The 22478-nt window shown below is 40.9% G+C and overlaps 1 protein-coding gene across 3 annotated transcripts in view; it reads left to right on the top strand.

Moving 5' to 3' along the window:
• LOC149957671 (uncharacterized) overlaps positions 1-22478 on the top strand; it is a 148597-nt gene that overhangs the window by 96188 nt on the left and 29931 nt on the right. For 2 of the 3 annotated variants that reach the window (XM_090165690.1, XM_090165691.1), the window contains exons 2-3: positions 5763-6693; positions 7925-8210. In XM_090165690.1, the coding sequence (XP_090021816.1) occupies positions 5763-6693; positions 7925-8210 (1217 nt within the window). Of the gene's footprint in view, positions 1-5179; positions 5279-5762; positions 6694-7924; positions 8211-22478 lie in introns of those variants that run through there. The other variant, XM_090165692.1, reaches the window with a different exon arrangement.

Below are 22478 nucleotides of genomic sequence, written 5' to 3'. Positions count from 1 at the left end.
TAAAAACATGTAGACGTTAACGGTAATAGTGAGTGTAGCGTGGCTTGAAGGGCTGGCCACCACCCTCCTACGCAATTTGACCCGTCAAAAGTTACTAGTTGACTTAGGCCTGTGTGGTTCCACGCGAGCCAACAGCTCACTACTTTCCTCACCCCCTACAACTCCTTAACATTTTTGCATAACCTTTTGAAACACCCTGTATATTCTTAGAAACTATTGGTTGGGTGCCATATCCATGAAAATAATGAAAGTTGGGGCCCCAGGGCACAGCGCCAACCCCTTTTGTGGAGAAACAAGATATAGTTTGAAGGCGTTTTGTTCGTCGACATTCCCATGAACTTCATTTCGCTTATTAGGGGCCTGATTCTCCGAATAGAAATTTTTTACTTTTATTTCAGTCATTCCGGTAAGACAAGTTCAATTCTAGTAAGACGGTATAAAATTTTAATTTCTTGATTGTAGATTCGTTATGGGAACCAATTAATTTTGATAACCCTAAAAAGTTGGAATCTGATTAAAATGCAACATTATCTTTTTCATCGCTAATGGAATTTATGCTCCGAAGAGAAAAAAACAGACGAATTGAGTCCAATTATATTTTACCATAATTCCGTACGTCGCGGGTTCTGTTTCATTCGGAGATTTCGTCGCGTAAATAGTATCTCTGTTCTCATTTTTTATCTGTCTTTCGCGCGGGGAAAGCGGTAAAGATTGGATATTTTTGAGATCGCAATTAGTGAAAACCCACATAATTCCGTACGTCGCGGGTTCTGTTTCATTCGTAGATTTCGTCGCGTAAATAGTATCTCTGTTCTCATTTTTATCTGTCTTTCGCGCGGGGAAAGTGGTTAAGATTGTATATTTTTGAGATCGCAATTAGTGAAAACCCACTTAATTCCGTACGTCGCGGGTTCTGTTTCATTCGTAGATTTCGGCGCGTAAATAGTATCTCTGTTCTATTTTTTTATCTGGTTTTCGCGAGGGGAAAAACGGTAGAGATTGGATAATTTTGAGATGGCTATTAGTAAAATACCACTAAATCTTACGGATTAATTAAAATCAGGTTATGCTGTAGCCACATATACGGCTTCGGTGATCGAACTAACGCAGAAAACTGCAGCCGAAAGAAAAACGTCGTAAAATTGGTCGCATCAGGGCCTCCAGCACGAGCTCACGAAGCTCGCAGCCTAGAGATAAATTATCTCCATCTTACAGGCAGATGGCGCCACAAACGAATCATAAACTCTTCTTGTTCGAGAAATATTTTGTCCCGTGGTGAGCTGTTACGGGTTTAAACTGCCAATTCAATGGTTGTAATAGTTAATAGAAAATTACGGACATAAATTAGAATCTCTATTCATGGTTGCCACACGCCACGGAATTTAACAATAAATCTAAAAAATCGGGGGATTTTAAGAATTTTTAAAAATGTCAGATAATTCAATTTTATCTGAAGGTAATTTTACTCTGACAAATTCTGTGATTATAATTCGGTTCCTTTAAAATTTTCCTAATAATCGTAAAACATAACCTTTAAGTTTTTAAACTTCTGATAAAAGTCAGCGAATTTTAATCTGAAAGTATTGTGGCAACCCTGCGATTTCAGTTTCCAATGGTTTCTAGACAAAATTGAATGAAAATACGTGTGCGTAGTTTTAATTTTTGGGATTAACTTGTTCTAAACGCTAAATACTGGGGTGTGTTAAATTGGCAAAATATTTTTCCATAACTTGACCTTAAATTAAATTCGGAAGGTAAGAATTGTTACCAGTCAGTCTTGGAATAATTTACCGATAGTATGGAAATGGTCGATTTGTGTTTTATTCTCGAGATAAAATCTAACTACCTACAAAATAATATCAGGTTCTTACTATATACCACAATTAAATACGTAATTAGATATGAAAGATCTAAAAACATTTAAAACAAAATGACATCCATTATTAATACGTTTCGAAATGAGCACCGCAAAATCTTAAAACTCGTCGGTGCAGTAAAACCGACAAAGTCCATAATTTATTTCAGACGTAAGCTCTAGTCAAACGTGGTGCATTATGGGAGGTGAACTAACAGCTAAGTAGAAATTATTAAATATCATTGAAAGATCGTAACCAAGTTTGTAGTCGACCATTCCGAAACGTTATATCAGTATTGAAATAAGAGCCATAAATTCCCCGTATCCCATTAGCCCTTTTTTATCAGACTTCATTCGCAACTTCCTAAGCCTAATTTATAATTCGCGACGGCGCCTTCGGTATATCCCCGCGATAATCAAACTAAAAGGACTGCGCGGAAAAAAGATTTATCTAAACGTTTTTACGAAAGGTAAAAAAAGAGCTTTTCAAATGTTAATTAAAGTGAAATTTAGAAGCACGACGCGTTCCGGTGTTCATGACCTTGTTTCCAGCGTCGCTCACGGTGGCGGCATCTATCGGCGGTAGCGGGAAACTCGCGAAATATCGCGGGATTGGATGGAAGAGAGTGAAACGCCGTCGGCAATTCAGGGAGGCGGGAAATGAGGGGTTGAAAGGCGGGGGAAGCTCAGAAAATATTAATTCCTCCACGAAAGAAACGGGGTTTGCAGGGCGGCGATGATACGCGCTGACAATTTCGCTTTTTTTTGTGTTGTCTTCCCCCGGAATTTTCGCGTCGGCAGTTCGGCGCACCCTGCTTCGTTTTTGTTTGCTTCCTAAATCCGCCGTCGCGAAGAGAACCAGGCTGAATTTTTCGACTTTGTCTCGGTTGCGCGGGACTCACGATCGAACCTGTTTTAGTCCTCGGTTGATTGGTGGCTCTTGACTTTGTTTTCCGATATATATTGAACAAAGGAATTCATTATCAAGGACAACAAGGGAGCTTTTGTTTTGTCAACGGGGAGATACAAAGTCTAAACACACTCAATTATTAACTGCGCTGAAAGAGGCGCGTGCCCTAGAGCCTAGCGAGGAGCTTCCAAGTTTGAATGCGCTAATTTTAAAGAACTTTCTAGTATTCTTTTATGTTTTTAATCTACTTTTTTCGAGATGGAAGCGAATAGAGAATTTTACAGGAAAAGTAAAAGTCAGGGAATTTGAAAATTGGCATAAAAAATGGGGGAAATGTCAGGGAATCTGAAAATGGGAATAGAAATTGGGGGAAAGGTCAGGGATTTTAAAAATGGCGCTTTTAAGTGGGGAAAAGGTTAGGGAATTTAAAAATGGCGCTTTTAAGTTCGGAAAAGGTCAGGGAATTTTAAGAATTCATAAAAGGTCAGGGAATTCGATTTTCTCTTAACACTTTTTGAAGGTAATTTCACTTATTTATTTCCTTGAAAGTTTGGCTAATTCTTTCAACATTGCAATAACCTTTTTACTGAACTATAAGTCCATTAAATTTATTAACTTCTGATAAAAGTAAAAAATAAAATAAAAAATTTGGCCTTAAAAAGTCACGGAAAACAGGGGATTTTAATCTGAAAATTTTGAGGCAACCCTATTTTAGCCACACACGAAAATTTAAAATCGGGAACGTATAGAAGTATCAAGAATTGTTTTTGGCAAATAGCTATTAAATATATAAAACCAAGAAAACTAATAAATATTGTCTTCACTTCAATATACAGGGTTGCCACGGTACCTGGAAAACATGGAATAGTCAGGGAATTGGAATATGGGTATAAAAATCAGGGAAATGCGAGCAGGAAAATGTCAGATAATTTAATTTCGGTTGCAAATAGGAAACTTTTACTAAAATATAGGTTAAAAAATACAAATTCTTGGCCAAAATAAGTCAGGGAAAACCTGGAAAAATCAAGGAATTTGATTGTGAAACAACTGTTGCAACCCTGTTTTTTCACAATCAAATTCCCTGACTTTTCCAGCAATTCCACGTTTTCTAGGTACCGTGGCAACCCCGAATGTAGTATTGCCCAGACAAAACCTTTCGTCGTCGCGTATTCTACTACACACAATATTATTATTTATCTTCTAACGCCGCTAAATGGAAGGGCCTCTTATTTAGGTTCTGAAAACTAAATGGCGCTGTAATCGGTTAGCACGGCGACTTTTTCGGTGACGTAACAGCTTCGTAGTTGGGCTATTTGATTCAAAAGGGAATACGAACGAAGTGTTGACGTCACTTTCCTGGTGGGCCATTAGCAGAGGCGCAGTCTGCGAGCCACGAGGGAGACACCAGTATCCACGAGGAGGTGGATCGGATGTCCGCCACACGACGGCATGAGGCAGTCTTCCCGGGTCTCCCCACCAGCGTCGATTCGCGGCTCACGAACAAGTCGCATCCCTTACGGCTATATTCGCCCTCCAAGAGCTACGACAATGGGCCCTAAGCCCTACAGTTCTGGACCAAAGAATTAATCGCCAAAATTATTAAATATAATATTTATATTTCGAGATAAATATCTATCGTCTATCTATACTGCTCGTTTACTTTTAAAAATTATTTTTGGTGTAAAAACATCATATACTAACTTACTAAAACTATTTCAAGTTCAAGTTAATTACAAGTATAAAATACAATTTTTAGCGTTTAGAAGGGCCAAGTCAATAGCCACCTATAGCGGGGGGTAATATGATGTTTAATTAAGTACATTTCCCTGCACATGATAATTTTTACATTTTACAAAATTACATCGGGTGTATTAGAGAAAATCAAGTATTGTTTTGGTAATGTGAGGAAAATATTTTTTGAAAAATGCTCTTAAATATAAATAAAATTACCGTTTCTTAAAAAATCGCAACCCTGTACACATTTAAACCTTTTTAGAACATTCTCGTAATCTGACGTAGACTATGTTATTTCTAAATTGCACAAAATAGTAGCTTATAATATAATTTAAAAAAAAACAATTAAAATTATTTTTGCATTGACATATGCAACAGACTGATAAGAAATTTCAAATTTGACGCAATTATTAATAGTGTGTGTTATGAAATACTACACTCCGCGAATGCTTGGCATGTGTACTTTTTTATATCAAATTGCACGACCGCGTGGAGTCACTAGCTCCTTCGTTTGTTCACAGTGGGGAGGCTTTGCCTTTTTCTTCAATGGAAAAGTTATATTAGTATCGTCTGCACATATTTGATGTCGTTCGTTGGTTTTGCTCTATATCGTTACGATCGAATGTTGCGAAGTATTACGGTTTATAAGCCTTCGTCGTCGGCACATTGTAGTGAGAGCTAGAACTCTTTAACGTGGTACTTCGTTTTTATCATGATTTCTCACGTAAATACTTCAATATTATGCTTTTGGATAATTCCGTCGATGAGCTAGAGTCTGTGTAAGTGTTAATGAAATTAATTTGTTAATTTTATCTTAGTTATAGCGGTTTTATTTTTGATAAAATAGTTAAAATATTTTCGCGCCTTTCTCAAACCTTCATATTGGTTTTTTCTCTCATACATCGTCAGCATTACCGTGTTAGGCCTAGTTTGGTGATCGTCACCGTTTTCTAACAGTTCATAAAACGCGTTTTAATTTTTATTAGATTGCGATAAAATTAAAGAAATATAAATATCATACGGTATTAGAAAATATTGATCGCGACAGTGATATTGGCGCCATCTTGATGATTTTGAGAGGTAAATGATAGATAGGAAAAAAAGTGCCCATCTCTGCTCGCTAGATGTTTTAGCAGGCGCGAAGGTAGAATTGACACACTTTTGGGTCTTATGTCGCTTTTGCTCGCATGTTGTGTATTTGAATTTGTATTACGTACACGATGAATTTTTTTTAACATTTCGTTATTTGATTCTTTTTCGTAGCGTCGCGGTCAGCAGCGGAGGGAGTGACCATGGCGGCAGCGACACGTGCCAGTCGTCGAGCAGCGACACGGCCAGCGTATCGGAGCCCTGCTCGCCGGAAGCCGGACCCGAATCTACCTCGCGGCCAGGAACCCCGCAGCCCATGCCTCCCATCCCCCCCTCGCTGGCCGAAGAGGGCCCCCATCAACACCACCATCGTCACCACACTCGCGTCAGCAGCCACCACAATCGCAGCCTCATCGAACTCGAAGAACGCGTCCAGGACCAGATGTCGGCCATCGGGGACGCCATCTACCGGAGCCTCAGCGAACGGGCCGAAGCCGCCGACAAAGCCCGGGTCGCCGCCTCCTGCGAACAGTCGCGAAAAACCACCAGCGACGTCGCCAAAATCGCGTCGACCACCGCCACGGACGCGGCCAAGGCGGACGCCAAGAACCAGGACGCGAGAGAACCCTTTTGGTGTAGTTCCTCCCAGGACGGTGCCCTTCCCACCGGAAGTAAAACCGGCAGTAGTAACGTCGCCACCGGAAATGACGAAGCGAGATTACCCGAAGCGCCGATGGACGATTCGCGAACGGCCGTCGAAAGGTTTCTGGACGCTGCTAGACCGGAAATAGACAAAGCGGAAGAGAGTGAAAGGAGAACGGAACTGGAAGTGACTGTGACCAAAGAAACGACGAAGAGGAAGTGCGCGGCGGACGCGAGTGAAGTGAAACGCGTCAAGGTTGAGCCCGCCGAAGAGGACGACGAGGCGTCTTGCAGCGCCACCAGGCCGCCCGCCGCCGCCGCCGCCCGCTTGGAGGGCGTTTGCAAATGGCACGCTTGCCAACAGGATGTTCCTAGTGATAGATTGGTGGAGCACATGAAGAGTTGCCACGTGGACAGTCAGATGGAGAACGAGACTTTCGTTTGTCTTTGGGTTGGATGCAAGGTCAGTCGTTACTTACTTTCTCCCTGGTCGCGATGTTGCTTTGAATCGAGGGGTCGGACATTTGGACAAATCACGTACAAAATTTTGAAAAAAATCCAAGAATTTAGTTCCCATAGACTTGGTATTATGTCACAAATCCACAATAAAAAATCGTAGATTTGTAGAAAATCAAAAATCCAGTACACAAAAAGAGTCAAATGTCCGACCCCTCGCTTCTAATAAAGCCACGATCAACAGAGGCAGGAATTTATACCTCTACTTGGAATGCGTGGCTTGAAGGGCTTGCCGCCACCCACGCATTGTAACCCGGTCACTTGAATTAATAGCTTTAAAATTAGCTTGATGACTTGGGTATTAGCCTAGCTGATTATTATTATTATTATTATTATTATGCTTATCCTGGTGTATCGCGTATGGTAAGATCACTATGACGGCTTTGGCCCTGCCTACGAGAAAAAAAATCCCCTTTGCGCGCGCTCCCCTCTCACGTTGTTGTTTGTTAAGTTAACATAGTGACGTCCAAAAAACCGTCAGCCACACTGAGACGAAAATCGGCCGCGATAAGCATTCCAATTAGAGGTATGGATTCCTGACAGAGGCTATACTTGTGACTGCGTGTTCTCTGTTAGCCGGGACACGTTCTTGGGTGTCTCTCGCGAAATGATACGATCAATCTTGGCACTGATATTAAGGGGAAAATTTAAACGACCGGTGAACTTTGACCTTAACTATCGCTGTCATATTTTAAATAGCGATTGATCTGTTCTTTATTTTAATTAAATAGTAAAAATAATTATTATTTCCTCAGTTTGAGATCGAGCTCAATGTCGAATTCGGATCCGAGATTGGGTTCGATGCTCAATGTCGAATTCAGATCCGAGATTGGGTTCGATGCTCAATGTCGAATTCAGATCCGAGATTGGGTTCGATGCTCAATGTCGAATTCAGATCCGAGATTGGGTTCGATGCTCAATGTCGAATTCAGATCCGAGATTGGGTTCGATGCTCAATGTCGAATTCAGATCCGAGATTGGGTTCGATGCTCAATGTCGAATTCAGATCCGAGATTGGGTTCGATGCTCAATGTCGAATTCAGATCCGAGATTGGGTTCGATGCTGAATGTCGAATTCAGATCCGAGATTGGGTTCGATGCTCAATGTCGAGTTCAGATCCGAGATTGAGTTGAGCGTATATTGTGAGAAAAATGTGTTAATCATCGTCCCCGCGTAGGTATACAACCGTCCATCTTGTTCCGTCAGTTGGCTGCAGCGCCACATATTGAGCCACGGCGGAAACAAGCCCTTAAAGTGTATCGTGGAAGGCTGCCAGCACCGTTTCGCCTCTCAGAGTGCCCTCGAGCGGCACGTCAATTCGCACTTCAACTCTGCGCAGTGCAACTCGGCCAGCTTGGCGGGCGGGGCGGGAGCGTCGTGCAAAACCGGAAGGAGCAAAGAAGACACGCCCACCAAACTCATCAAGAAACGAAAACTGCGATACCGGAGGCGTTGTTGGGCCGGTGAGTTTCACTTTCAATTCCTTTTTCAGTTTTGCGCTTCTCTAAACCTACATTTCGACCGCAACTATTGTTATGGCCGAAATGTCGTTGTAGCTAGTTCCAGGGTTGTCTAGAACCAGCCAGACTAGTTTAAACCACCCTAGGTTTAACCATGGTTAAAACCACTTTTTTTATTAAAAAAATATTGAGAAATGAATTAGAAATATTGAAAAAACTAAAACTTAACCTTCACCTTTTGTCGTAAGTAATGAGAGCTAGATAAACAATTCATTTTGCGCCATGTTAGGGTATAAAAGCGGGTAAATAAGGCTGCTATACCTCACAATGTAAAGGTCAGGTCACGCGCAAAAACGTAATTTTGAAATCGGGCAATTTGAGCATTTTCGAAGTAATGAGGGCTAGATATAAGCAATTTGAGCATTTTTATTAATGGTTTTAACCATATTGGATTTTTAAATTTTTGGCCAACCCTGGCTAGTTCACTTAAAATTACTTCATGGCATGGTAAATTTGATGTTTTTCTAAAAACCTATATTGTGGTAAAAATACTCATTTAGTCATATTTACAATATTCCTTTATTAATGGTGATTTTAATGAGTACATGAAATGAGTATATCAGTAGTGTCAGAATGATTTTGGGCAGCTTACAAGTTTTGGATCTTCTAACCCACAAAAGAAGCGAGATTATTTTTCTGTTTCCGGTTGTTAAACATGGGATTGCTAGTATTTAAGGATGCCGAATACCTCAGCAGGGTACATACAGACCCTGGAAACAGAAAAATCAGGGAAGGTTTAATTTTAGAACCTGTATAAAATTCGGGGAATTAATAAAATTTGGGGATTTAATAAATCTAGTACAATAGTTATGAAATTTAATTTTTGCTGCAAATAGAAATAAAATATAGGTAAAAAATGTCGTTTTTAAATTAACTATAGACGTTTTAAATCTAATGGTCCAATAAAAATTGCGCATTTATTACATCATACTCCTTAGTCAATGAACAAAAGTGTCGTAAAATAAATGTCCTAACCAATCAGAAAGAGGTGCTTCTGGTGTGGGATTTGGTCGTCCAATCCGCGGGTTGTCTGGTCGGATGTTCTCCGAGGTAAAAGTTGCTGTTTCGGTTTTCCGTGATTTCGCAGTCGTTGGCCGGGTTCCAGATGCCATTGGGCATGTCGCGGTTGACCACGGAGATGGTGCCGCTGTGGTCGTACGAGCTCATGATCTGCCCGACGCTGTACGACTTGGTTAGGCCTCGTTTCAATCTCTTCCGGTAGAGGGCTTCCGCCGCGACGTACCCGAGCAAAGAGAGCAGCGTGAAGCCGGCCAGGATGATCAGCTTGGGCAGTACGCACAGTTGGCTGTCGTAGCTGTAGCCCACCAAGTAGCCCAACCCTTCGAACATGGACAGGCAGGCGAACGACGCCTCGTTGTCTCCGGCGAAGAACACTCCGTATATAGCTATTGGTCCAAAATAGCTGTGTTATTTTGAGACACTTTGTGGAACCGAATGTATTTATTTGTACTTGGGTAGAATGACACGTCAGGGAATTTTAAGCATTTGTAAAAGGTCAGGGAATTAAATTTTATCTTGGCACTTTCTTAAGGTTATTTTTTAGACCAGATCTATGACAAATTCTATGATTATCATTTATTTCCTTGAAAGTTTTGCTAATATGTTCAACATTGCAATAGCCATTTTACTGAAATATAAGTCCATTTAAATTTATTAATTTCTGATAAAAGTAAAATATAAAATAAATATTTTGACCTTAAAAAGTCAGGGAAAATATCTTGAAATGGTCAGGGAATAGTCAGGGAATTTTAATCTGAAAATGTTGTACCAACCCTGGACGATGTGTTAGCGTGGTTTCCAACCCACCTGACGTCTTCCAACGCGATAGAAGCCCACGCCGGTGACCTTTTTCCTTCCCCCCTCTCATGCCCGGAGTAAATTCAACCATGATGGCCGTTTCAACATAGTCATACTCCCTACAGCAGCGGTTCCCTAAAGGTGTTCCACGGAACCCAGGTCACAGCGCGGCCATCAAGAGTCTTTTAAGATAAGTAAAAGAAATCAATTGGGTTCCCGCCAGAATTAGGTGGATAATTTAGGGTTCCATCAAGAATGTATTTATTTATACTCCGGGAGAATGAATATGTCGAGATTAATTTTAGCGTTTCTCCAATTCCAGCCGTTGGGGCCCCCGGTATGCTCCCCCGCTTTAATAAAATCAAATAATACCGCAATCTCATTGGTTCTTAAAAATTACTTTTTTCGACGCGATTAACGCTGCTGCGAGGACGCAAAAAATAAGACCGCCTCCTTTTTCCTCCCCGCCCCCCCTCCGTAGCGTGACGGGGTTAGGGCCTCAACGTGTCCGTCGATAGTCTCGACATATTCATTCTCCCTGAGTATAAATAAATACATTCTTGGTTCCATAGCAAAACAATTGGGAACCGCTGCCCTGCAGTATTACTAAATACATTCTGGGGTGGAATCCTCGACTAATTGGTCCAAGATGGGAATATGTACAGAGTTTCCCACTCGCACCAAAAACCGTTCAAGACGGAGTTTTAACATTTTCAGAGTATTTTAGTAATTAAGGCCCAATTTATTTATTTATTTTGCTAAACGAAATCGTGAACTTTTAAACTAGGCAATAGTTTCCAAAGCTTAAAAAATTTATAGTTTTATAGAATTCATTTTAAAGAAGTTATACTATACTAATAAAATTCAGTAAAGAAACATTAAAATTGTGCTCACAATTCCGACAATTACAATATAAATATTTTTACTGTTGTATGTAATCTTTTTGAACTTCCGTAATTGGATTTTAACTTATTTAAATGGAAAAATATTTTTTCGACACTAAATATATGGTGTATTTGTAGAGCACCGTTAAAAATTACCATTATCACCAAAAAATTAGTTATCTAAATCTACCCTCAATATTTAAGAATAATCTTGTCATTGCACAAATTCGACACTACGGCAGAAATGCTTCTAAAGCATTTTGAAATGAGTGACACTGACCTTTAACCTGTCCTTGTAAAACCGAGTCGATGAACCCCCAGAATCCAGCTACGATGAAGAGGAAGTACTTGCAATTGTAGGACGGTGTCCAGAAGCCCAAAGCCGCGATGCATCCTCCGAGGACCAGGAGACCAGACACTACGAAGACGAATCTGTCCAGTTTCCGCTCGCCATAACCAAGTACCACCGCGAAAATGGTGCTGGTCACTCCGTAAGTCACCAGCACATATCCAATGTGACTGACACCCCAAGTGCACGAAATATACGCCTGCGAAATGAATAGAAGAAAGTTTGCGTTGGAATATAATCAACCGCTGGCGTTACTACTTTATGTAAAGCCAATACTCTTTTACGGGCCTCCCAAACCGACCGCCATTACATTACAGTCTACGGGGAGGGTGAGGAAAAAACCTAGAGCCGAAATGAACTAGGGCCGAACGAAAATAGCCGAAATGAACGATGGCCGAACGAAACTACTTTTAGCTTACACGAAACGAACTAGCTAAACTTAAACTTTCTAAAACTGATGTCCAAAAGGAAGACTATATTAAAAAATTGATTGCCTAAGTACTTGTTGATGGATAACGCTAAATACCTTAGTGAAATCGCTCATGAGAAAGCAGACGTCCAAGCCGCTCAAGAAGACCAGCGGTCCCAGCAGCAAATGGTACGGGTTCTTGAGGCACTTGCAGGTGGAAAATAGTAGATCTTTCAATTTGGTGTCTTGGAATTTCCGCGGCATTTTCACGGCATCGGCGAAGATCAGCACGAAGAGTCCTGACGCGATGGCGCACGCCACGAACACGGCGCTCAGTTTCTTCATCTGGGCGTCGCTCGGCGTTTGCAGGATGTCCCTCGACCCTGTCGCGTACCAGTCGCAGAAGTTTACGCCACAGATTTCCGAAATGTTCGTGCTGCTAGTTTCTGCAAAGGAAAAAAAAAATATTTATATAACAATATAAAATATACAGGGTGTCTCAATTTGCTCGATCAGGCCATTTTTTTCAAAATGTATTTATGCTAGGGTTCTGAAATTTTCAGGGTTTGTTTGTTAGGTATGGAAGGCTTTGGTTACTAAATTTCAGAAAAATCGAACGATTTTGTGCCGTTTTGGAAAATTTATTTTTTCACCGGTAGGTGTCACGCAAAATGTTTCAATAGAAAAGTTGTAGGGCATAGTCGAAAGTGTAAAAATAATTTTGGTTCGGTTGAAAAAGACCTATTTTTCACTGAGTTTGGAGGTCGGGGGAAAAAACAAGTTGTACTAGCAGGCAATAGCCTTTAACGAATTGTAGGTAACATGCATTTCAGTTATAAGATTTCGAAAAATAAACAAATAATAATTAGCCCAAGTGACAAATATTTTTTAATGACTTCTACAAAATGTTTTCAAAAATGGCACCTTCTGATGCGATGCACAAATATGCACGATGTTGCATATTGCGAAATGCTCCACGAACCATTTCTGGAGTCACTCGGCGACATGCTTCGATGATTCTTTGTCGTAAATCTTCAACGCTCGTCACAGGTGTTTGGTATACGTAGTCCTTTACGAATCCCCAAAGAAAAAAGTCGAGTGGTGTTAGATCAGGGGATCTTGCAGGCCAACGAACAGGACCAGTTCTTCCGATCCATCTTCCAGGAAACTCGTCGTTTAGATATGCAACCACGTCACGATATTGGTGAGGTGGCGCCCCATCTTGCTGGAACCAGATGCGTCTGTACTCGGCCAGAGGAATGTCGTCCAACACGTTGGATATTTCATTTTGAAGGAACTCCAAGTAGTTTTGACCGTTCAGACGATTTGGCAGGAAGAACGGGCCAATAATTCTGTCACCTAACAGACCAGCCCACACATTTAAGCGAAACTGCACTTGGTGGCGGTGAGGAAATCCCCAGTGTGGATTCTCGTAGTCCCACATATTTTGGTTTTGACGGTTGAAAGGCCCATCTCTTCCGAATGAACATTCGTCGGACATCAGTAGTTAATCGTGAAATTCCTGGTGTGCGTCAGCCATGAGGCAAAACCAATTGCAGAAGTCGAGTCGGCGCTGTCTATCACCGTCATGCAGTCCTTGGTGAAGTGTCGCTCGATAAGGATGAAAATGGTGTCTTTTGAGTGTTCTCCAAACGTAGTTTCGATCCAACCCTAAGTCAAAGCTGGCAGTCCTGACGCTCGCTCGAGGATTGGCGATGAAGTAGGTAAGTATGGTGTTTTCCATGTCGATGTCCTGGAGACCACGACCACGAAACCTCGGATTGATATTACCCCAGTTGTCGAAGTCGCGGACCACTCTAAGAACCGTCGTATGACTTGGTCTGCAATTGGGAAATCTTCGTCTAAATAACTGACTTACTAGAGTAGCATTACGACGAGCTTCTCCGTAAAATAATTCTAGCATATGAGCGCGCTGATCTCGAGTGTAAAGAGGCATACTGGACAACAATCGGCCAAGCTGAGATAACGTTTTAACTTTGAAATGTAAACGCTTTTAATACTACTCGGACAATTGATATTTCACGTTAAAAAACAACAAAAGAAAAATAAGCGTAATTTTTGGTCTACAAATCTTTGTTTAATGATCTTACTCGTAACCACGTCGAAATGGAAGACGCGGTCTTTGTCTACTTTGTCTAATTAGGTGTTGAACGTAATAATTTTCTTTAACAATAACTTTTTGCAGATCTGATTATTAACTACATAGCTGAAAGCATAAGTTCCCTAAAATAAATGTACATGTGTGTTGTGATTATGTACGATTGTTTACGTTAAAGGCTATTGCCTGCTAGTACAACATGTTTTTCCCCCGACCTCCAAACTCAGTGAAAAATAGGTCTTTTTCAACCGAACCAAAATTATTTTTACACTTTCGACTATGCCCTACAACTTTTCTATTGAAACATTTTGCGTGACACCTACCGGTGAAAAAATAAATTTTCCAAAACGGCACAAAATCGTTCGATTTTTCTGAAATTTAGTAACCAAAGCCTTCCATACCTAACAAACAAACCCTGAAAATTTCAAAACCCTAGCATAAATACATTTTGAAAAAAATGGCCTGATCGAGCAAATTGAGACACCCTGTATTTTGCTGATGAAATGGCATTCGAAATTGTTTTAACGTTTGGCATTCGATCTGGTTATAGTTATCATGTGGCCCAACTCGGCGTAATAAAGAACGGGACTAAACTTCCTTAGGACGACGTTATATACCACAATGCCACATCATGAAGACTTAGCACTACTTACATAATAGCTAACTATGGCAATATTTACCCGAAATGGTATGAAGAAACTAGGAATATAACTTTTTACCTTATTTTCTATAATGGCAACAAGGCAAATCTAATAATAATAATAATCAGCTAGGCTAATACCCAAGGCACCACCTTAGGCCCAAGTCATCTAGCGACCTTTGAAGCCATTAATTCAGGTGGCCGGGTTACAATGCGTAGGAGGGTAGTGGCAAGCCCTTCATGCCACGCATTCCAAGTAGAGGTATGGATTCCTGCCTCTGTTGATCGTGGCTTTATTAGAAGCGAGGGGTCGGACATTTGACTCTTTGTGTACGGGATTTTTTATTTTCTGCAAATCTATGGGAACTAAATTCTTGGATTTTTTTTTTCAAACTTTTGTACCTTTAAGAATTTTTTAAAGTTGGCGTAGTCTTTACGTATCGCGTGTAGTATCGGTATAATGAATATTTAACGTATTGGCCTATATTTTGAATGCCTTCCTATAATTTCCTTTATTCTTACCTATTTTCCTATATTTTCCTATAATTTCACGGTCTTTTGAAAATGAAAGAACTTTTTTGTACGTGTCATAATATACTGTAAATACTGCCATTTTCGAACCAAATCTTGAAATATACGAGCCTTGTAAATCCGCTAAGTGATCCAATAATGCAAGAAAGCAGTGTACAAAACATTATCAATATTCTAGGTGATTCGAGTCGAAGTATACCGATATGCAATAATTACCTTATTATTTTTCCCATATTTTTCTTAGGCGAATTATAGGAAACTAAATAGGCTATTTTATATTTAGCCTATTTAGATTCCTATATTTTCCGATAATTCGCCTATTTAGTTTCCTATAATTCGCCCCTAAAATTCCTATTTTTCCTATAAATTTTTCAAAGCTTTTCCCTGGTCACCCTGTAAGCATGAAATTACTCGAAGCATTTTCTACCAGAAGTGGTATATTCCTATAATACCATTCTCTTGGAGTCCATTTACGGGGGGCCCCTGGACGCTGGCTGTATAAGAACATTGAACCGGCCATCGTCGGCTTGAGACCCGCGAGGTGGATCAAAGTTGGTGGTAGCACCATGGCGCACACCGTGAAGGTCGCGTACAGGACTGCTTGGGAGACCATACAAGGCCCTCCGTCTATATGCACACTACTTAGCAGGTTCTCCGAGCACCAGAATGCCGAGAATTACAGGATGATTCCTAATCCAAGTACTAAGATAGTTTTGAAAGCCCGAATTTTTGTTCGTAACGGAACTTACTGGGTACGATTTTGTTAACAATGTTTGTTATTATACAATTTTTTTTACCTTCGTATTCACTTATACGGATGTAGTAGAAGCTCTTGACATCTGTTTAAGCATGAAAATTAATACGTATGGAGCCTCGGGTTTTGTGGATAAATGTTTGATCGGTATTACTTGCTGCTCCAAAATTAACCCACCCTTATTATTTATTTTTTCTCTATAACCATACAATTAATCCGTAAATAACCATTTTGGGACATCAACTAAACAGTGTAAACACTGTCGTCATAACCATACCATTAATCCGTAAATAACCATTTTGGGACATCAACTAAACAGTGTAAACACTGTCGTCATAACCATACCATTCATCTGAAAATAACTATTTTGGGACATCAACTAAACTATGTAAACACTGTCGTCATAACCATACCATTAATCCGTAAATAACCATTTTGGGACATCAACTAAACTATGTAAACACTGTCGTCATAACCATACCATTCTTCTGAAAATAACTATTTTGGGACATCAACTAAACTATGTAAACACTGTCGTCATAACCATACCATTAATCCGTAAATAACCATTTTGGGACATCAACTAAACTATGTAAACACTGTCGTCATAACCATACCATTAATCCGTAAATAACCATTTTTGGACATCAACTAAACCATGTAAACACTGTCGTCATAACCATACCATTCATCTGAAAATAACTATTTTGGGACATCAACTAAACTATGTAAACACTGTCGTCATAACCATACCATTAATCCGTAAATAACCATTTTGGGACATCAACTAAACTATGTAAACACTGTCGTCATAACCATACCATTAATCCGTAAATAACCATTTTGGGACATCAACTAAACTATGTAAACACTGTCGTCATAACCATACCATTAATCCGTAAATAACCATTTTTGGACATCAACTAAACCATGTAAACACTGTCGTCATAACCATACCATTCATCTGAAAATAACTATTTTGGGACATCAACTAAACACTGTCGACATAACCATACCATTCTTCTGAAAATAACTATTTTGGGACATCAACTAAACACTGTCGTCACAACCATACCATTGGTCTCCAAATAAGCATTTTCGGGCTTCAACATCTGATAGGAAATGACATTGCCCCAAACATTGCTGGACTGGTAGAAAGTGATTAAAATCCCGGTGAATGCAAACACCGTCGAGTCCAAGTACGTGGCGTGACAACCGACACCGCACCAATTCTGAGCCACCTTCCCGATGTAGGTTAAAGACGCCGACCAGAAGACGCCGCTGGCCAGACCGGTTACCAACGAAGTGGGCATGAACACGGCCCACGTCGGCTTCAAATTGGCCGCGATGTTGACACTGTAGAGCATCATGGCGCAACCCACCGTCGTCTTCAAGCCAATCTTGCTGATCAGGAGCGGTGGCAAAGCGAAAGCCGCGACGGTGAATCCGGCGTACAAGACGGCTTGCGACGTCATTCCCAGACCACCGTCAATACGGACGCTGCTAAGTAGGCTCACCGAACACCAAAAGGCCGAGAATTGCAATGCGCAACCCGAACTAACTACTAGAACGTTCTTAAGGGCCCTTATTTTGGCCTTTAAGGGAACTGCTTTGGCAGACATATTACTCGCGTTACTCTCCTTTTGCGTTTGCGAAGGTTTCAGAAATATGTATCGTGGGTTGCTTTGAATGGTAGCTGTCCGGAGACAGCTTTTTAGTTTTGCAAATCCCAAATGTGCTTTTAGCGTCTACAGCAGTCAAACATGACTCTCATCGAAAATGTCTCCTTTCTGTTTTATATTTGACAGGTTAAGCTACCGCTCTTGAAAACGTGTAGAGGATACTTTGTAGGAATGAGGTCGTCGCTTAAGTTACCTACAATTTACACTACTACAAGTTTCCCTTACACGTTTCCAAGGGCAACGGTAATAGTAATTGTAGGGAGCTGTTGGCACCACCCTCCTACGCATTGTAACCGGGCCACTTGATTTTAAAGGCATTAAAAGTCGCTAGATGACTTGGGCCTTAGATGGGGCCTTGGCTATTAGCATAGCGGATTATTATTTATTATTATTACTCGTGTACAATATTTGGTTCGATTTGAAAAGTTAATCTAATCTGGAAGGTCGTGGAAAACTAACTATATTTTTCCTCGTCAATAATAATAATCCACTAGGCAACAGCGACTCTTAATGCCTTTGAATCAGGTGGCCGGGTTGCAATGCGTAGGAGGGCGGTGGCAAGCCCTTTATGCTACGCGAGCCAACAGCTCCCTACACTCGCTATTACCGCGTGAAGCGGCCTCGCATGCGCTATTTGTAATCAGACCTGTAATAAAATGGCAGCTCTCGCAAATAAGGATATAAACTAGGAGCAACAAACACAAGGAGAACGCAGCTAGCCTTTAAACACTCTAACGAAGGGTTGTGTACGAATTTCATTGGACGAGCGTCACGAGCCTTTACGCTGAACGTTTTACGGGCGGGGGGGAGACAATTTCCGAATTTTCCCTTCCCGACGGCAGCAGGCGCTAAAGCGTCTAGCCAATGAAAAATGTACACAAGAAAATCCACGACTTTTGACGGGTTGCGTTCTCCTTGTGTGGGGTGTTGTGTTTGTTGCTCCTAGATATAAAAGAGTGTATACGGTGAACGTTTGAAATTCAGTCAGGAATTCATAGCTCGACCTTGGAATGCTTATTCACCTACGATAAGATCTCGCTTTGGTTTCAGTCCGTCAAAAACTAGTTACACTTACGTTTTACCCAGTAGCGGCGCTAAGGGTGGGCTGAAGTGGGCTTTAGCCCCCCTGCATTTCTGAGAGGGGCCACTTATTTATATTAAAAGGGCCACATATTTATAATTAAGAGGCCATATTTTTGAATTTATGTATTTTCTTTATCTCTAGAATTTTTTTTATTGCCAAAACAAGTTTTTCTGGAAAAAAAATCTTTCAAAATCAATTCGTTTACTCAAGAAGTTAGTAGACCATAAACAGATAGGGAGCAGAAATTGAAAGAAAGTTGAATGGACAATAGAAAGAAAAGGGGAATTAAGGGAAATACCCCAGGCATGCTCGTGTCCCCTCCAGATCGGATATAAGGTCAGTAGGGGGTCCAGTAAAGGTGACGAGAGCTGCAACAATATAACGACCTTGCTCTTCTCACTTCCTGGAAAATTTTCGGTTTTTTTTTCGGTTTCACCACTTTTGCGAAATATGGTCAATCCAAGGTTTTCGCTAAGGGCCACAAAATTCTTGGGGGCCACAAAATACTGAGCCCACCTGTGAAAAAACCTTAGCGCCGCTACTGGTTTTACCGCCATTAAAATGTAAATCAAAATTTAATTTAGCACACGTGGTCCCTGTTGGTTTTGGAAGTTAGTGTGATTAAGTTCGTGCAAGAGTACACCGAGATTTCATTAAAAGTGCTCGGAAATTACGCTAACAAGCGTAGGCCGAGTTTACGTACTCTCTACGGGAAGCGTGTACATCGATTACGCAAGTTATCAGCCCCTCGATTATCGGATTCGTCTCAATACGCTGCCCTATTCATATTTTCAAGAGTTGCCACACGTTAGGGAAATCAGGAAAACGTTAGGGAAATCAGGAAAACGTCAGGCATTTTAAAATGGGGCTTAAAAAAGTCAGGGAATTTTAAGAATTGGTAAAGGGTCAGGGAATTCGATTTTCTCTTGACACTTTTTGAAGGTAATTTTACTCTAAATCTATGACAAACTCTCTGATTATCATTTATTTCCTTGAAAGTTTGCCTAATTATTTCCACCATGCAATGACCTTTATACTGAAATATAAGTCCATTTAAATGTATTAGCTTCTGATGAAAGTAAAATATAAAATAAACATTTTGGCCTTAAAAAGTCGGAGAAAATCTCTTACAATGGTCAGAGAATTTGAATCTGAAAATTTTGTCGCAACCTTTATAAATTACCGTTGTCCAATGGGTTATCTCCAATCCTCAGTAGTTGAAAAGACGCCACATTCCCCCAGATGTTGCTGGACTGGTAGAAGGTGATGAACAGTCCCGTGAAAGCGAACTTGGTAGAGTCCAGGTGGCCCGGGTCGGCGTAGTCCGTGGCAATGGACATGACGTAGCACGACACGGAAACCCAAAAGATAGTCACCCCCACACCGTTGATGGCGCTAGTAACGCCGTAAACGATCAGAATCGGTTTGAAATTGCCCATCATGGACACGCTGTACATGATTAGGCTGATCACGACGCAGTTTTTGATTCCCACCCATTTCATCAGTAATTGGGGTATCGCCAAGGCGCAAATGACCACGAACACGTTCAATATCACTTGCGTCTTCGATCCGAGCCCGTCCTCGATCCGCACGCTGCTGATTAGGTTCAAGGAACTCATGAACACCGCGTACTGGACCGCAACCGCGACGCTGATCACCAAAAGGTTTTTCACGTTTCTCGTCTTTGAGCGGTCGCGGTACGTTTTGAGATCGGGACTCGCGTCGTAGTTACTCATTTTGATCACTTCTGAATATTTGAGAGTCCAAGATTTCAAATGGTGTTTCACCTAATTCTTATCTATTGTTACACTATTACCTCAAGTGCTACGTTAGTTACACTACCTAATCTAGAATTATATTATTTAGAGTAGTACTATACAATACTCTTATTCTAGTGATATACTGCATTTAATTCTAGTGATATGGTGTATCTTATTCTAGTGTATCATATTCTAGGGCTGTGGGGTATCATATCGAGGGCTATAGGATATTTTAATCTAGGGCTATAGGATATTTTAATCTAGGGCTATAGGATATTTTAATCTAGGGCTATAGGATATTTTAATCTAGGGCTATAGGATATTTTAATCTAGGGCTATAGGATATTTTAATCTAGGGTTACACTACTTACACTAACTCAGCTTACACTGGTGCTCCACTATTTACACTCGCGGTGCAATAAATCTACTTCTACGTTTACATAACTTCAAAGAACGTTACAAATTCGATACTTTCCGCCGTCGATTTGAACCGTGGTTATTTACAACCAAATGTGGTACTGTCTGATTTCGTTGGACTAGTTACGCCAGTTTGTTCGCGTTTTATTCGTTATCGCACTGCAGTATTCCGCTTGTTGGTCTCGCCGTTAACGCACTCGTACTTGTTGTACGTCTACCCGTACCAACGCGTTTATCATACGCGTATACCTTTACCGGCTCGAGTATTTCGCCAAGGACAGTCTTCATATTTTGTAAACAAATCTTATATCGCAAATTGTTTTGTAAATATACTTATATTAATTAAATATTAATGCTATCAATTTGAGCAAGAATTCACTGACTATATAATGTAGCGGCCAATATTGGAAGTGATGGTGTTTAAAACCAAATACCCGTGGTACTAATCTCTTTAAGAGTTGGATAAAGCCACATTTCCTAGGGGCAGTTTTCCTTAAGTTATACGAGTTTTGCCCTAAAACTTTGGATTTCCACCTAAACATGTCCATTTTAAATATAAGTTTCAATATATATTGTTGTGAAATATTCCTTATAATCGTTTTATATTTGGGCGTATTCATTTATCAACCAATATTGTGGGCCTTAGTTTTCGATTATTTCGAATGCGTTTCGAAAACATCTTCGCCGCCGAATTCGCTATATCCCAGATGTCAAATTAAAGTTTGTTTGCATAGTATAGTTCGGCGTTGGTTCACAGTATTAGGTACATTTAACGTTTAGTAGTCCAAGATTCGTATTTTGTTATCTGTCTTAAATATATTCCGATTGGGTGGTAACCAGGCAGTGATATATTTCGAATGGGGTGGTAACCAGGCAGTGATATATTCTGAATGGGGTGGTACCCAGGCAGCTACATATTATGATAAGGGTGGTAACCAGGCAGTGATATCTTCCGATCGGGGTGGTAACTAAGCAGTGATGTCTTCCGATCGGGGTGGTAACTAAGCAGTGATGTCTTCCGATCGGGGTGGTAACTAAGCAGTGATGTCTTCCGATCGGGGTGGTAACTAAGCAGTGATGTCTTCCGATCGGGGTGGTAACTAAGCTGTGATGTCTTCCGATCGGGGTGGTAACTAAGCAGTGATATCTTCCGATCGGGGTGGTAACTAAGCAGTGATATCTTCCGATCGGGGTGGTAACTAAGCAGTGATGTCTTCCGATCGGGGTGGTAACTAAGCTGTGATGTCTTCCGATCGGGGTTTTAACTAAGCTGTGATGTCTTCCGATCGGGGTGGTCACTATGCAGTGATATCTTCCGATTGGGGTGGTAACTTTAGCAGTGATGTCCGATCTTAGGAGTGATATATTCCACTTACGTTAGCTAAACAATGGCAGCAGCCTGTCTGCTACTTGACCGACTAAATTCTTGAAAATAAAAAATATTGTTCACCCACCATTAGTTTCCATCTTGTCGACTTTCAGAATCTCGTAGGAAATGATATTCCCCCAAATATTGCTGGATTGGAAAAAGGTGGCGAATAATCCCATGAAAACGAACTTAGTTTCATTCACATTGCCAAATCGTCCGTAGCGCGTCGCCAGTTCGTTGACGTAGCAACCGACCGACACCCAGTACATGGACGCTGCCAATCCGTTGATGACGCTAGTACCCGCGAAAACGCCGAAAGTCGGCTTGAAATTCCCCACCATGCACAAACTGTACAACAACATCCCGATTCCGACGCAGTTGCGCGCGCCCATAGT

The sequence above is a fragment of the Leiobunum rupestre genome, chromosome 2 (genome assembly GCF_980474605.1).
Source record: "Leiobunum rupestre chromosome 2, qqLeiRupe1.1.hap1, whole genome shotgun sequence".
Classification (NCBI taxonomy): domain Eukaryota; kingdom Metazoa; phylum Arthropoda; class Arachnida; order Opiliones; family Sclerosomatidae; genus Leiobunum; species Leiobunum rupestre.
Note: the sequence above shows the minus strand (reverse complement) of the source record. Positions and strands in the feature narration are given on the sequence as shown.